This window comes from Chiloscyllium punctatum, chromosome 32 (assembly GCF_047496795.1).
Source record: "Chiloscyllium punctatum isolate Juve2018m chromosome 32, sChiPun1.3, whole genome shotgun sequence".
Classification (NCBI taxonomy): Eukaryota; Metazoa; Chordata; class Chondrichthyes; order Orectolobiformes; family Hemiscylliidae; genus Chiloscyllium; species Chiloscyllium punctatum.
This window is the reverse complement of record NC_092770.1, coordinates 33,581,071-33,594,786: the sequence shown is the minus strand read 5'-3', so window position 1 is coordinate 33,594,786 and position 13,716 is coordinate 33,581,071. Positions and strand designations below refer to the sequence as shown.

General features: G+C 46.4%; 1 protein-coding gene across 15 annotated transcripts in view; it reads left to right on the top strand.

Annotated features, from left to right (window-relative positions):
* The window catches only part of nav3 (neuron navigator 3), a 927,909-nt gene that overhangs the window by 831,835 nt on the left and 82,358 nt on the right, over positions 1-13,716 (top strand). For all 15 annotated transcript variants that reach the window (XM_072552054.1, XM_072552051.1, XM_072552053.1 and 12 more), the window contains one exon: positions 3,320-3,480. In XM_072552054.1, the coding sequence (XP_072408155.1) occupies positions 3,320-3,480 (161 nt within the window). The remainder of the gene's footprint in view (positions 1-3,319; positions 3,481-13,716) is intronic.

Sequence of the window (13,716 nt, the reverse complement as noted above, 5' to 3'; positions counted from 1 at the left end):
AACGGGAAAAAAGGCTAAACCTGGCATTTGCTTCAATTTTTTTTCCTGAATTGCCCAGGGGGCAGTTAAGAAACATCCACATTGCTGTGGGTCTGGAGTCACGTGTAGAGCAGGTAAGGATGGCAGTTTCCTTCCTGAAAGGGCATTAGTGAAACAGATGGGTTTTTCTGATGGATTCATGGTCATTATTAGATTCTTAATTCCAGACTTTTATTGAAATCAAATTCCACCATCTGCCATGGCAGGATTTAATTCCAGATCCCTGGAATGTTATTTGGGTCTCTGGTTTAACAGTCAAGCGATAATACCACTAGGCCATTCCCTCTCCATGTAACCAGTTGGTAATTTTTCTCTCACAGGTTCTATACCGAGGGGGAGTGCACAGTAAGGGCAGCACAGTGGCTCAGTGGTTAGCACTACAGCTTCACAGCACTCAGGACCCAAGTTCAAACCCAGCCTCGAGATTCTGTCTGTGTGGAGCTTGCACATTCTCCCCATGTCTGTCTCCCTGGCTCTGGTTTCCTCCCATAGTCCAAAGATGTGTACGTTAGGGTGGATTGGCCATAGGAAATGCAGTATTACAGGGGTGGGGTAGGGGGATACGTCTGGGGGAGATGCTCTTTGGAGAATTAGTGATGAATTGTTTTGCTGTAGGAAGTCTGTGTAATGTAATGATTGTGTTACTGAGTTGAGAGTGTGGTGCTGGAAAAGCACAGCAGGTCAGACAGCATCTGACGTTTTAACAGTCGAGCCTTTCATCAGGGCCATTCTCCTGCTCCTCGGACGCTGCTTGACCTGCTGTGCTTTTCCAGCACCACTAATCCAGTGCTTTTCCAGCAGCCTACTCTCGACTCTGATCTCCAGCATCTGCAGTCCTCACTTTCTCCTAATGACTGTGTTACTCCCAACTGTATAATTAAAGTAAGATGCTGTAGGGATCTGAAATACAAATAGGACATGCTGAAGAAACTCGGCAGGTCTGGCAGCATCTGTGGAGAGAGAAGCAGTTAAAGTTTGGAGTCATTCAGAAGAATCTGTTTCTCTCCACGGATGCTGCCCAACCTGCTGAGTTTCTCCAGCACTTTCTGTTTTGGGTTGAGGAAAGTCAGTAATGCTGGATTGAGAATCAGGGTGTTCTAACCCACTCTGGCCATTTGAGAATTTTAAATCAGTTCAAGTAAAATCTGGAAATATAACCCTGGGAAGAAGAGAGGTTTGGGGCTGCACTCGACTCCACCCATTAGCTGGGAGGGGCTGGTCCACACAAATGCAATCTCTTCCTCCTCTATTCATCCAGTCTCCCCCCCAATGTATTGCCATGAGTCAATTTGACCCTCCATTTGGGAGTGAAGTACACAGTCTCCCTGCTCTCTGGGTCAAAGTCATTCTGTCCAAATTCTCTTCAGACCGGTTAATGATAGTCTGATATTGGTGACTCTGTGGTTTGCTGGCTTTAATTAATGGATGCAATTCCCTGAGTCTCCTGTTCAGAACCTTAATAGCCTCTCCCTGATAACAGCTGAAAATGCGTTGCTGGAAAAGCGCAGCAGGTCAGGCAGCATCCAAGGAGCAGGAGAATCGACGTTTTGGGCATCAGCCCTTCTTCAGGAACCCTGGCTCATGCCCGAAACATCGATTCTCCTGCTCCTTGGACGCTGCCTGACCTGCTGCGCTTTTCCAGCAACGCATTTTCAGCTCTGATCTCCAGCATCTGCAGTCCTCACTTTCTCCTCTCCCTGATAACACACCAGCTCCACTTTTCCAGGGGAAAATAAGATCCTAAAGAAATTGTTTTGGATAGACTTGGTGTAATAATTATGTTCGTGTGCAAGATCCTTTCATTGCATGCTGTGAAAATAAGTGAGTGAGGAGGTTTTGTTTTGTTTCAGATCATCCTTGTTTGTTTATACTGTGCACATGCATTTATCAAGAACACCACAAATTGGTTTTGTGGTCCAATTATTTTGTCAGTGATTCAAACTCATGTTTACTTTCCCGAGTGGCTCTTGCTTGTGATCTGCCTGACAAAATGGTTTAACTTTCCTTGTTTAGGGATGAGGCTGTACCAGGTTCCCCTCCTCCCCTGATCCCCCTGTGCTCAGTGGCTCACACCGGCTGGCCAACACCTGGATTTTACAGTTCCCCTTGCTGTTCCTCCATTATCTCATCCCTTCCTTTTCCTCTAATTTCCATCAGCTCCTCTCCCATCTCTGTGTTAGTCTAACCCTCTGGATATTGTAATTGTCCTGCCAGTAATGCCTGTAGCTTTAAGTGTCTCCTCCACATTCTCTGCAAAACTCACCGCCCTGCCAATATTGGCCCCTTCTTTAAGATGTTCTTTAAAATAACATTTGTATCACACAAATATCAGGCAATGGTCATCTCCAATAAGAGGCAATCCAATGTCCCTTTGTTGCTATCACTGAAACCTCCACTGTCAACATCCTGGTGTTTACCACTGACCAGAAACTCAGCTGGACTCACCACATAAACACAGTGGCTACAGGAGCAGGTCAGGGGCTGGGAATCCCGCAGTGAGTACCTCACCTCCTGACTCCCCAAAGCCTGTCCACCAGCTACAAGGCACAAGTCAGGAGGGTGAGGGAATACTCCCCACTCGCCCTGGATGGGTGCAGCGCCAACAACACTCAGGAAATTTGACACTATTCAGGGCCAAGCAGTCTGTTTGATTGGCACCACATCCACAAACATCCACTGCCTCCCACCAGCAACCCTCAGCAGTGTGTCTATCTACAAGATGCGCTGCAGAAATTCACCAAGTCTCCTCAGACAGCACCTTCCAAACCCATGACCACTTCCATCTGGAAGGACAAGGGCAGCAGATACATGGGAACACAACCCTCTGCAAGTTCCACTCCAAGCCCCTCATCATCTTGACTTGGAAATATATTGCTGTTCCTTCAGTGTCACTAGGTCAGAATCCTAGAATTCCCTCCCTCAGGGCATTGTGGGTCAACCCACAGCACATGGACTGCAGCGGTTCAAGAAGGCAGCTCACCCCCACCTTCTCAAGGGGCAATTAGGGACGGGCAATAAATACTGGGCCCAGGCAGTGACACCCACATGTCCAATGAGTAAATTTTTTAAAAAGCCTCTTTATTCAAATGTTCATCTGTCTCTCCAGAAATCTTCATTGTTGAGTCAGTTTGTGTTTTGTTACCTGATTAGGATCAGGTGAAGAACCTTGAGGTGACTGTGTGGAAGATGATATATATATTTAACTTGGAGTTTTAGTAATGATGGATGCACTCAGTGTGGAACTGTTCTGAATCTGTGTGAACATCTATCTTTCCTGCAGGTACACCCCGTCATCTCGACAAGCCAGCCACGAGGAAGGCAAGGAATGGCTTCGCTCTCACTCAACTGGAGGCCTGCAAGACACAGTCAGCCAATCACCTCTGCCCTCACCCTCTGCCATCTCATCCCCTTGCAGTGGCACATATCATTTTACACATTTAGGTCAGTGAAGGCATTCAGGTATTCCTTGAGCAGCATCCCTTTCAGTTTGATGGGGAACAGACTGGGCTTGTTTCCCCTGGAGTTTAGAGAGTGAGGGGGGGTGAGTGTATGAAGTATATCAGATGCTGAATGACCTTGACAAGGTGGATGGGGAAAGGATGTTTCCTCTTGTGGGTCAGGTCAGAACCAGAGGGTCTGAAGAACAGTCATATTGGACTCAGAATGTTAACTCTGTTTCTCTCTTCACAGATGCTGCCAGACCTGCTGAGTTTCTCCAGCACTTCCTGTTTTTACTTGAGAGCTAGAAGACATCATCTGACCCTACATCATTTCCTGCTGTTGATTTAATTTTGTTTCAGCTCTTGACCTTATCTGATAGGTATGAGGTACTGGCTCCTTGTATGGATGAGGAACAGAGCTGTAAGGAGGATGAGTCAGCTGACCGTGGCACCTTGGTATAGGAGACCAGTCAAGAGTGGGGAGCAAAAAACACGAGTGGTGGTTGTAGGGGGTTCTATAATTAGGAGACTGGGTAGTATCCTTTTGTAAGCACGATTGAGAGTCCTGCATAGTATGTTGCCTACCTGATGCCTGGGTGCGGTACATCTCTGACTGGCTTGAAAAGGTATTGGATGGGGAGGATCCAGTTATTGAGTTCCATGTCGGACCAAACAACACAGGCAAGACTAGAAAAGAGGACCTGTTTAGGGATTATCAGAAACTAGGAGCTAAGTTAAGGAACAGGTCCTCAAGGGTTATAGTCTCCGGATTACTGCCTAAGTTACATGCAGATTGATACCAGGATGTGAGAATAAGGGACGTAAATTTGTGACTAAAAGAGTGGTGAGGGAAAGAGGGGTTTCTTTTCATGGGATAATGGCATCCGTATTGGGACAGAAGGGATCTGTACCGTTGGGATGGTTTTCCACCTGAACTGAGTTGGGGCTACTGTTCTGGTGCATAGGGTGGTCAACAGAACTTTAAACTAGGAAGGGTAGGGGAAGGGAAAGGTCAAACACCAGGTGTACAATGACCAATGGGAAGCAATGCTACAGGGTAATGTCTGTAAGGATGCATACAGCTGCATGGAAAAATATGAAAAGGAGAACTCAGGAGAGGTTATTAAAGTCTCCAGCACGCAAAATGTTTGGAAGGGGTTAGGAATCAAACTTCAAACACATTAGATAAAGGAGTGACAATGAGAAGAGGGAATGTTAGTACGGGACTGAAGGTGTTATAACTGAAGGCACAAAGTATAAGGAATAAGGTAAATGAGCTCGTGGCACAGATCAGAATTGGCAGGTATGATGTGGTGGGCATCACAGGGTTAAGGGGATCAGGATTGGGAGCTGAATATTCACGGGTATGCATCCTATTGAAAAGGTGGGCAGGTGGGCAGAGGGGGTGGGGGTCACCTTACTAGTAAGAAATGAAATTAAATCAATAGTAGGAAACAAAGTAGGGCAGGTTGGTATAGAATTCGTGCGGGTAGAATTGAGGAAGCACAAAGGTGAAAAAAACAGTAATGGAGCTTATGTACAAGCCTCCAAACATTTGTCTGGATCTGAGGTGCAAGATTCACCATGAGATAGAAAAGATGTATAGGAAAGGCACAGTTACAGTGATCCCGGGAGATTTCACGCAGGTGGACTGGGAAAATCAGCTCGGTAGTGTTTTTTACATTTCCCTCAGCTATATAAATCAGTATTTTCTAAACCTGAGACCCTGCCCTTATAGGGCCTCCCACCCAACCACCTCCTCTAACCTTAAAGACCAGGGACATATCAGGTATGTGTCTCTTCTTTTTTACTTTGTGACTAGGGGACTAGCAGGGATGGCAGTGCAGGGAGAGAAATGTCCCTCCTGCATGATGTTCGAGTGAGGGACGCCATTAGTGACCCATCCAAGTACATCTGCAGGAAGTGCACCCAACCCTCGCTCCTCCAAGACCATGTTAGGGAGCTGGAGCAGGAGCTGGATGAACTTTGGATCATTCGGGAGGTGAAGTCTGTGATAGATAAGAGTTACAGGGAAGTAGTTACTCCTAGGCACAAGAAAAGCTGGGTAACTGTTCGAAGGGGGAAAAGATTGTCAGTGGAGGGATCCCCTGTGGTCGTTCCTCTGAAAAACATGGATACCGTTTTGGATACTGTTGAAAGGGATGACTTACCAGGGGCAAGCAGTGGGGCCCAGGTCTCTGGCACAGAGCCTGTCCCTGTTGCACAGAAGGGAAGGAGGGAAAAGAGGAGAATGTTAGTCATTGGGGACTCAATAGCTAGAAGCTCAGGTAGAAGGTTTGTTGGGAACGAACGAGACTCGCGGTTGGTATGTTGCCTCCCAGGTGCCAGGGTCTGTGAAGTTTTGGAGTGTGTCTTTGGGGTCCTGAAGGGAGAGGGTGACCAGCCTCAAAATCATGGTCCATGTAGGTACCAACGACATAGGTAGAAAGAGGGATAGGGATGTAAGGCAGGATTTCAGGGAGCTAGGGTGGAAACTGAGAGCTAGAACAAACAGAGTTGTTATCTCTGGATTGTTACCCGTGCCACATGATAGCAAGGCAAGGAATAGGGAGAGATATCAGCTACAGGATGGTGCAGGAGGGAGAGTTTCAGGTACATGGATAATTGGGACTCATTCTGAGGAAGGTGGTACCTCTACAAGCAGCACGGTCTTCACTTGAACCGGAGGGGTACTAATATCCTGGGTGGGAAATTTGCTGGTGCTATTCAGGTGGGTTTAAACTAGCTCAGCAGAGGGATGGGAACCAGAGGTGTAGTTCCAGTGCACAGGAGGATGAGAGTAGGGAGGACAGGGACAGGATTTCAGGGCCACAGGAATGTGCTGGCAGACAGCAAGCTGGTTTGAAGTGTGGTGCTGGAAGAGCACAGCAGTTCAGGCAGCATCTAAGGAGCTTCGAAATCGACGTTTCGGGCAAAAGCCCTTCATTCCTGATGAAGAGCTTTTACCCGAAACGTCGATTTTGAAGCTCCTTGGATGCTGCCTGAACTGCTGTGCTCTTCCAACACCACTAATCCAGAATCTGGTTTCCAGCATCTGCAGTCATTGTTTTTACCTGGCTTGAAGTGTGTCTACTTCAACACCAGAAGTATCCGAAATAAGATAGGTGAGCTTGCAGCATGGATAGGTACCTGGGACTTCAATGTTGTGGCCATTTTGGAGACATGGATAGAGCAGGGTCAGGAATGGGTGTTGCAGCTTCCAGGGTTTAGAACTTTTATTAAGAACAGGGAAGGTGGTAATAAAGGGGGAGGTGTGGCCTTGTTAGTCAAGGACAGTATAACGGTGGCTGAAAGAACTTTTGACGAGGTCTCATCTACTGAGGTGGTGTGGGCTGAGGTTAGAAACAGGAGAGGAGAGGTCACACTGCTTGGAGTTTTTTATAGGCCTCTGCAAAGTTCCAGGGATGTGGAGGAGAGGATTGGTAAAATGATTCTGGGTAGGAGTGAAAGGAACAGGGTGGTCACTATGGGGCATTAACTTCCCAGACATTGACTGGAAATGCTATAACTCTAGAACGTCGGATGGATCCGTTTTTGTCCAATGTGTACAGGAGGGTTTCCCAACACAGTATGTCGAACGGCTGACAAGAGGGGAGGCCACACTGGATCTGGTGCTTGGTAATGAACCAGGTCAGGTGCTTGATTTAGTTGTAGGTGAGCACCTTGGAGAGAGTGACCATAATTCAGATACGTTTAGTTTAGCGATGGAAAGGGATAGGTACATGCCACAGGGCAAGAGTTATTGATGGGCCAAGGGCAATTATAATGCGATTAGGCAAGACTTTGGATGCATAGAATGGGGTAGCAAAATGCAGGGGATGGGGACAATGGAAATGTGGAGCTGGTTTCAGGAACAGATATTGCGTGTCCTTGATAGGTATGTCCCTGTCAGGCAGGGAGGGAGTGAGAAAGTAAGGGAATCGTGGTTTACTACAGAAATGGCATCTCTTGTTAAGCAGAAGGAGGATCCTTATGTGATGATCAGACGAGATGGTTCAGATGAGGTGATGGAGAGTTACAGATTAGCTAGGAAGGATTTAAAGAGAGAGTTAAAAAGAGCAAAGAGAGGACACGAGCAGTCTTTAGCAGTTAGAATAAAGGAGAACCCTAAAGCATTCTATAGGTATGTGAGGAATAAAAGGATGACTAGGCTAGGAATAGGGCCAGTCAAAGACAGAAGGGGGAAGTTGAGTGTGGACCCTGTGGAGATCAGAGATATGCTCACCGAATATTTTTCATCTATTTTCACTCAAGGAAAGGAAAATATTGTAGAGGAGAAGAATGAGGTACGAAATATTAGACTAGAAAGGATTGAGGTTAGGAAGGAAGGGGTGTTATCAATTCTAGAATGAATGAAAGTAGACAAATCCCCTGGACCAGATGGGATTTATCCAAGGTTTCTCTGGGAAGCTAGGGAGGAAATGTTGGACCCTTTGATCTTGATCTTTGAGTCGTCATTGTCTACAGGTTTAGTACCAGAGGACTGGAGGATTGAAAATTTTATGCCCTTGTTCAATAAAGGCAGTAGAGATGACCCAGGTCCTCAGATGCTTCCTGACCTGCTGTGCTTTTCCAGCACCACTCTAATCCAGAATCTGGTTTCCAGCATCTGTAGTCATTGTTTTTACCAGGTAATTGTAGACCAGTGAACCTTACATCAGTTGGAGGAAAGGTTTTGGAAAGGATTATAAGAGATGGGATTTATAATCATCTTGTAAGCAACAACTTGATTGCACATAGTCAATATGGTTTCATCAAGGGCAGGTCATGACTCACAAACCTCATTGAGTTTTTTGAGAAGGTGACCAAGCGTGTGGATGAGGATATAGGCAGTTTGACTTGGTATACATAGACTTCAGTAAAGCCTTTGATAAGGTTCCACATGGTAGGCTGTTGGAGAAAATGCAGAGGCATGGGATTGAGGGTGATTTAGTAGTTTAGATTAGAAACTGACTTTCTGTAAGAATGGTTGGGGGAGCGGTGTTGGGCGGGGTTAGGAGCGGGTGGGGGGCAGTGTTGTATGGGATTGGGGAGCGGGCATGGGGAGCGGTGTTAGATGGGGAGGGGTGGTGCGGCTCATGCGCTGTGTGCTGCTGCAGTCTCCTGAACGGGGAGCAGACTTTAAAAACTCCAAGGCCCAGAAGAAAGGCATTTAATTGATTAACCAAATAATCGATTATCCAAACGAAATAGTGCCCGTCCATCTCGTTCGGATAATTGAGGTTCCCCTGTACATGTATCCCTGAAAGTTGCCACCCAGGTGGACCGTGCTGTTAAGAAGGCATACAGTGTGTTCAGTTTCATTGGTAGAGGGATTGAGTTCCGGAGCCGCAATATCATGCTGTAGCTATACAAAACACTGGTGCGGCCACCCTTGGAATACTGTATACAGTTCTGGTCGCCCCTTTACAGGAAGGATGTGGAAGCATTGGAAAAGGTGCAGAGGAGATTTACCAGGATATTGCCTGGTCTGGAGGGAAGGTCTTTTGAGGAAAGGCTGAGAAACTTGGGTCTGTTCTCATTGGAGAGAAGGCTAAGAGGGGACTTGATAGAGACATACAAGATGATCAGAGGATTAGATAGACTTTTTCCTAGGATGATGATGTCAACTTATACGAGGGGCATAGCTACAAATTGAGGGATGATAGATGTAAGACAGATGTCAGAGGTAGGTTCTTTACACAGAGAGTGGTAAGGGCATGGAATGCCCTACCTGCTAATGTAGTCAACTCAGCCACATTAGGGAGATTTAAGCAATCCTTGGATAAGCACATGGATGATGATGGATAGTGTAGGGGGGTGGGCTTAGATGAGTTCACAGGTCAGCACTACATCGAGGGCCGAAGGGCCTGTTCTGTGCTGCATTCTTCTATGTTTTATGTCCTAAAAGAAATTAGTGGAATGGCTACAAGATGGCTTTTTGGTGGTGAAGCCCACGGGGGAACAAGCAGTTCTGGATTTAATGAGGCAGACTTGATAAGGGAGCTTGAAGGTGAAGGAACCCTTAGGAAACAGTGATCATAATATGACTGAATTCACTCTGCATTTTGGGAGGGAGAAGGTGGAATCAGATGTAACAGTATTACAGTTGAATAAAGACAGCTACAGAGATATGAGGGAGGAGCTGGGTAGAGCTGACTGGGAGAGGAGCCAAGCAGGAAAGGCGATGGAACAGCAATGGCAGGGGTTTCTGGGAGTAATTCAGCAGATATAGCAGGGATCCATCCCGAGGGAAAAGAAGCACGGGACAGGGAGGAAGAGGCAACCATGGCTGACTAGATAAGGCAGGGACAGCATCAAAGCAAAAGAGAAAACATATAATGTGCAAAGGGCAGTAGGAAACCAGAGGTTTGGGAAGCTTACAAAGATCAACAATGGACAATGAAGGAAGAAATAAGGAGGGAGAAGATTAAATATGAGGGTAAGCTAGCCAGTAATATAAAAGAAGACTGTAAGAGTTTCTTTAGATATATAAAGGGCCAAATAGAGGCAAAAGTGGACATTGGGTCACTAGAAAACGAGGCTGGAGAAGTATTAATGGGGAACAAAGAAATGGTGGAGGAACTGAACAAGTCTTTGTGTCAGTCTTCACAGTGGAAGACATGAGTAACATCCCAAAACTTCAAAAGAGTCAGGGCCAGAGCTGAGTAAGGTGTCCATCACTGAGGAGAAGGTGCTAAAAGAACTGAAATGTCTGAAAGGGGATAAGTCACTGGACCAGATGGACTATACCCCAGAGTTCTGGATGAGATAGCTGAAGAGATAGTGGAAGCATTAATGGTGATCTCCCAGGAATCATTGGAGCCAGGGAAGGTCCCAGAGAACTGGAACATCACTAATGTTACCCCCGTTTAAAAAGGGAGTAATGCAAAAGACAGTCAATTAGCGTGACCTCGGTTGTTAGTGAGATTTTGGAGACCATTTTGAAGGATGAGATTTCTGAACACTGGGATGTATGTGGTAAAGTAGAGCAAAATCAGCATGGTTTCATCAAGGGGAGGTCATGCCTGACAAATCTGCTGGAATTCTTTAAGGAAATAATGAGCACGTTAGACCAAGGAGAGCCAATGAATGTTATCTACCAGGACTTGAAGAAGGCCGTTGACAAGGTGTCACACAGGAGGCTACTGAGCTAGATAACGGCTCATGGTGTTAGAGGCAAGGTACTAGCATGGATAGAAGCCTAGCTGTCTGGCAGAAAGCAGAGAGTGAGGAAAAAAGGATCCTTCACAGGATGGCAGCCAGTAACAAGTGGTGTTCCATAAGGCTCAGTGTTGGGATTGCAACTTTTCACTTTATACATTAATGATCTAGATGAAGGAATTGAGGGCATTCTGACAAAGTTTGCAGACAATGCAAAGGGAGGGGAGTGACAGATAGTATTGAGGAGGTGGGGAGGCTGCAGAAGGATTTGGACAGGTTAGGAGAGGGGACAAAGAAGTGGCAGATGGAGTACAACATGGGAAAGTGTAAGGTCATGCACTTTGGTAGGAAGAATAGAGACATGGACTATTTTCTAAATGAGGAATAAATTCAGAAATCTGAAGTGCAAAAAGGGTTGAGAGTCCCAAATCCAGGATTCTCTGAAGGTAAATTTGCAGGTTGAGTTGGTATTTAGGAAGGCAAATACAATAGACAATAGACAATAGGTGCAGGAGTAGGCCATTCTGCCCTTCGAACCAGCACCACCATTCATTATGATCATGGCTGATCATCCTCAATCATAATGTTGACATTTATTTCCAGAGGTCTTGAATATAAAAGCAGGGATGTACTTCCAAGGCTCTATAAGGCTCTGGTCAGACTGCATTTGGAGTGTTGTGAGCAGTTTTGGGCCCCATATCTCAGAAAGGATGTACTGGCCTTGGAGCGGGTCCAGAGGAGATTCACGAGAATGATCCCGGGAATGAAAGGGTTAACATATGGGGACCGTTTGAGGGACTCTGGGTTCATACTTGATGGAGTTTCGAAGGATGATTGTAACTTACAGAATACTGAATTGCCTGGACATAGTGGACTTTGGAAAGCTGTTTCCATTGGTTGGAGGGTCTCGAACCTCAGGGCACAGCCTTAGAGGAAAGGGAAGACCTTTTCGAACAGAGACAAGGAGAAACTCCTTCAGCCAGAGAGTGGGGAATGTGTGGAATTCACTGCCCTAGAAGGATGTGGGGGCCAGGTCATTGAGTATGTTTAAGACTGAGATAGAGAGGTTCTTGAGTATCAAGGGGATCAAGGGTTATGGGGAGAAAGTGGGAGAGTGGGGTTGAGAAACTTATCAGCCATGATTGAATCGTGGAGCAGACTGGATGGGCTGAATGGCCTAATTTATGCTCCTATGTCTTATGGTCTGATGGATGTTGTGCTGAACTTAAGGACAGAGATGAAGAGTTTTTTCTTTCTTAGGGGACTGTGTAAATCTGGCATGTTCTGTTGAAGTGAAGAGTGGGTGTCATTGAGATGGAAGTAGATTGATTTTTGTTGGGCACGGATTCCATTGTCGTCAGGGGAGATGGGAATGTGGAATACAGAACAGAAACAGATCAGCCTTGATCTTGTGGAACAGCACAGCAGTCTCGAAGGGCTGATTGGTCACCACCAGCTCCTATTTCAGATACGTTCATTGGACAGGGACTGTGTAAACGATTCATTGAAAAGCCAATTTTTAACATTTTCCCCCTGACATTATTGGAAATAGCAGCGAGAGAAATGAACCAACCTCTGGACACACCATCACTCACTTTTACACTGGACATAAAGAGGTCACAGCCCACTGCATTCTGAGAGAGGTTTGCTGTCATTGTAAAGTGGAGAAAGTGAGGACTGCAGATGCTGGAGATCAGAGCTGAAAATGTGTTGCTGGAAAAGCACAGCAAGTCAGGCAGCATCCAAGGAACAGGAAGAAGGGCTCATGCCCGAAACATCGATTCTCCTGCTCCTTGGATGCTGCCTGACCTGCTGCGCTTTTCCAGCAACACATTTTCAGGTGTCATTGTACAGTTACAGGTAAAGGAGATCAAAGAATATACCCTCACGTTCTGTCACAGTCTCCAAGCCCTCTCCTTTTGGAATGCAGATTGCCAGTGGGGAAAGTGCTAGAGAGATTGTTAGCATGAACTGACCCTCAACAATTTTCAAATTGCATTAATTCAAGGTAAAACTCAATTTGTACCCTGCTTCAATAATTGATGTTTATTGACTTAACTATTAACTTAATGCAGTGAGGACTTGACCTACAAAATAGTGATGGCTTAATGGTGAAGAGATGGAGGGCCTGATGATTATGAAGATTTTGAAGTTAGATCCACCTCTCTCCCCCCACGCAGTGTATTCCACCCCCCTCCCCCACGCAGTGTATTCCACTCCCCCCTCCCCCCACGCAGCGTATTCCACCCCCCTCCCCCACGCAGTGTATTCCACTCCCCCTTCCCCCACGCAGTGTATTCCAGCACCCTCCCCCCACACATTGTATTCCACCCCCTCCCCCACGCAGTGTATTCCACTCCCCCCTCCCCCCACACAGTGTATTCCACCCCCACGCAGTGTATCTCACTCCCCTCCCCCCACGCAGTGTATTCCACCCCCACGCAGTGTATTCCAACCCCACCCCCCACGCAGTGTATTCCACCCCCACCCCCCACGCAGTGTATTCTACTGTATACCACTCCCCCCTCCCCCCATGCAGTGTATTCCACTCTGTTATTTCATCAAAATGGGAATAATTTAAAGATTTTGACAATTTTAATCAAAACTAGAGACAGAATGCAAGGAAAAGTCTGTGATTGATCTGAAGACCCCAGAGGTTAAATGTCAAAGCCCTGGGTGTACACTGCGGAAAGCAGAGTAATTGATGATCTACACCCTGGGTACATTTCTACAGTCAGTGCTCTCTTAACTGTAATCCACAACATGCTCCACATTCACTGAGTCCTGCAGCCTTTTGGTGACAATATTTGGTTACCTCCAGTTGGGTATGGTCAGGTGGTAAACAGTGAAGAGGGTAGCCTTAGATTACAGGAGGATATTGATGAGCTGGTCAGCGGCATATACAATTCCATCTGGGTAAATGGGAGATGATGCACTTGGGCAGGACAAACAAGGCAGGGGAATCCATGATGAATGATAGGACTCTGGGAAGGATCAGAGGGACGTGCATCTGTCTGTGTGTGTGTCTGTGTCTCTGTGTGTGTGTCTGTTTGTGCCTCTGTGTGAGTGTGTG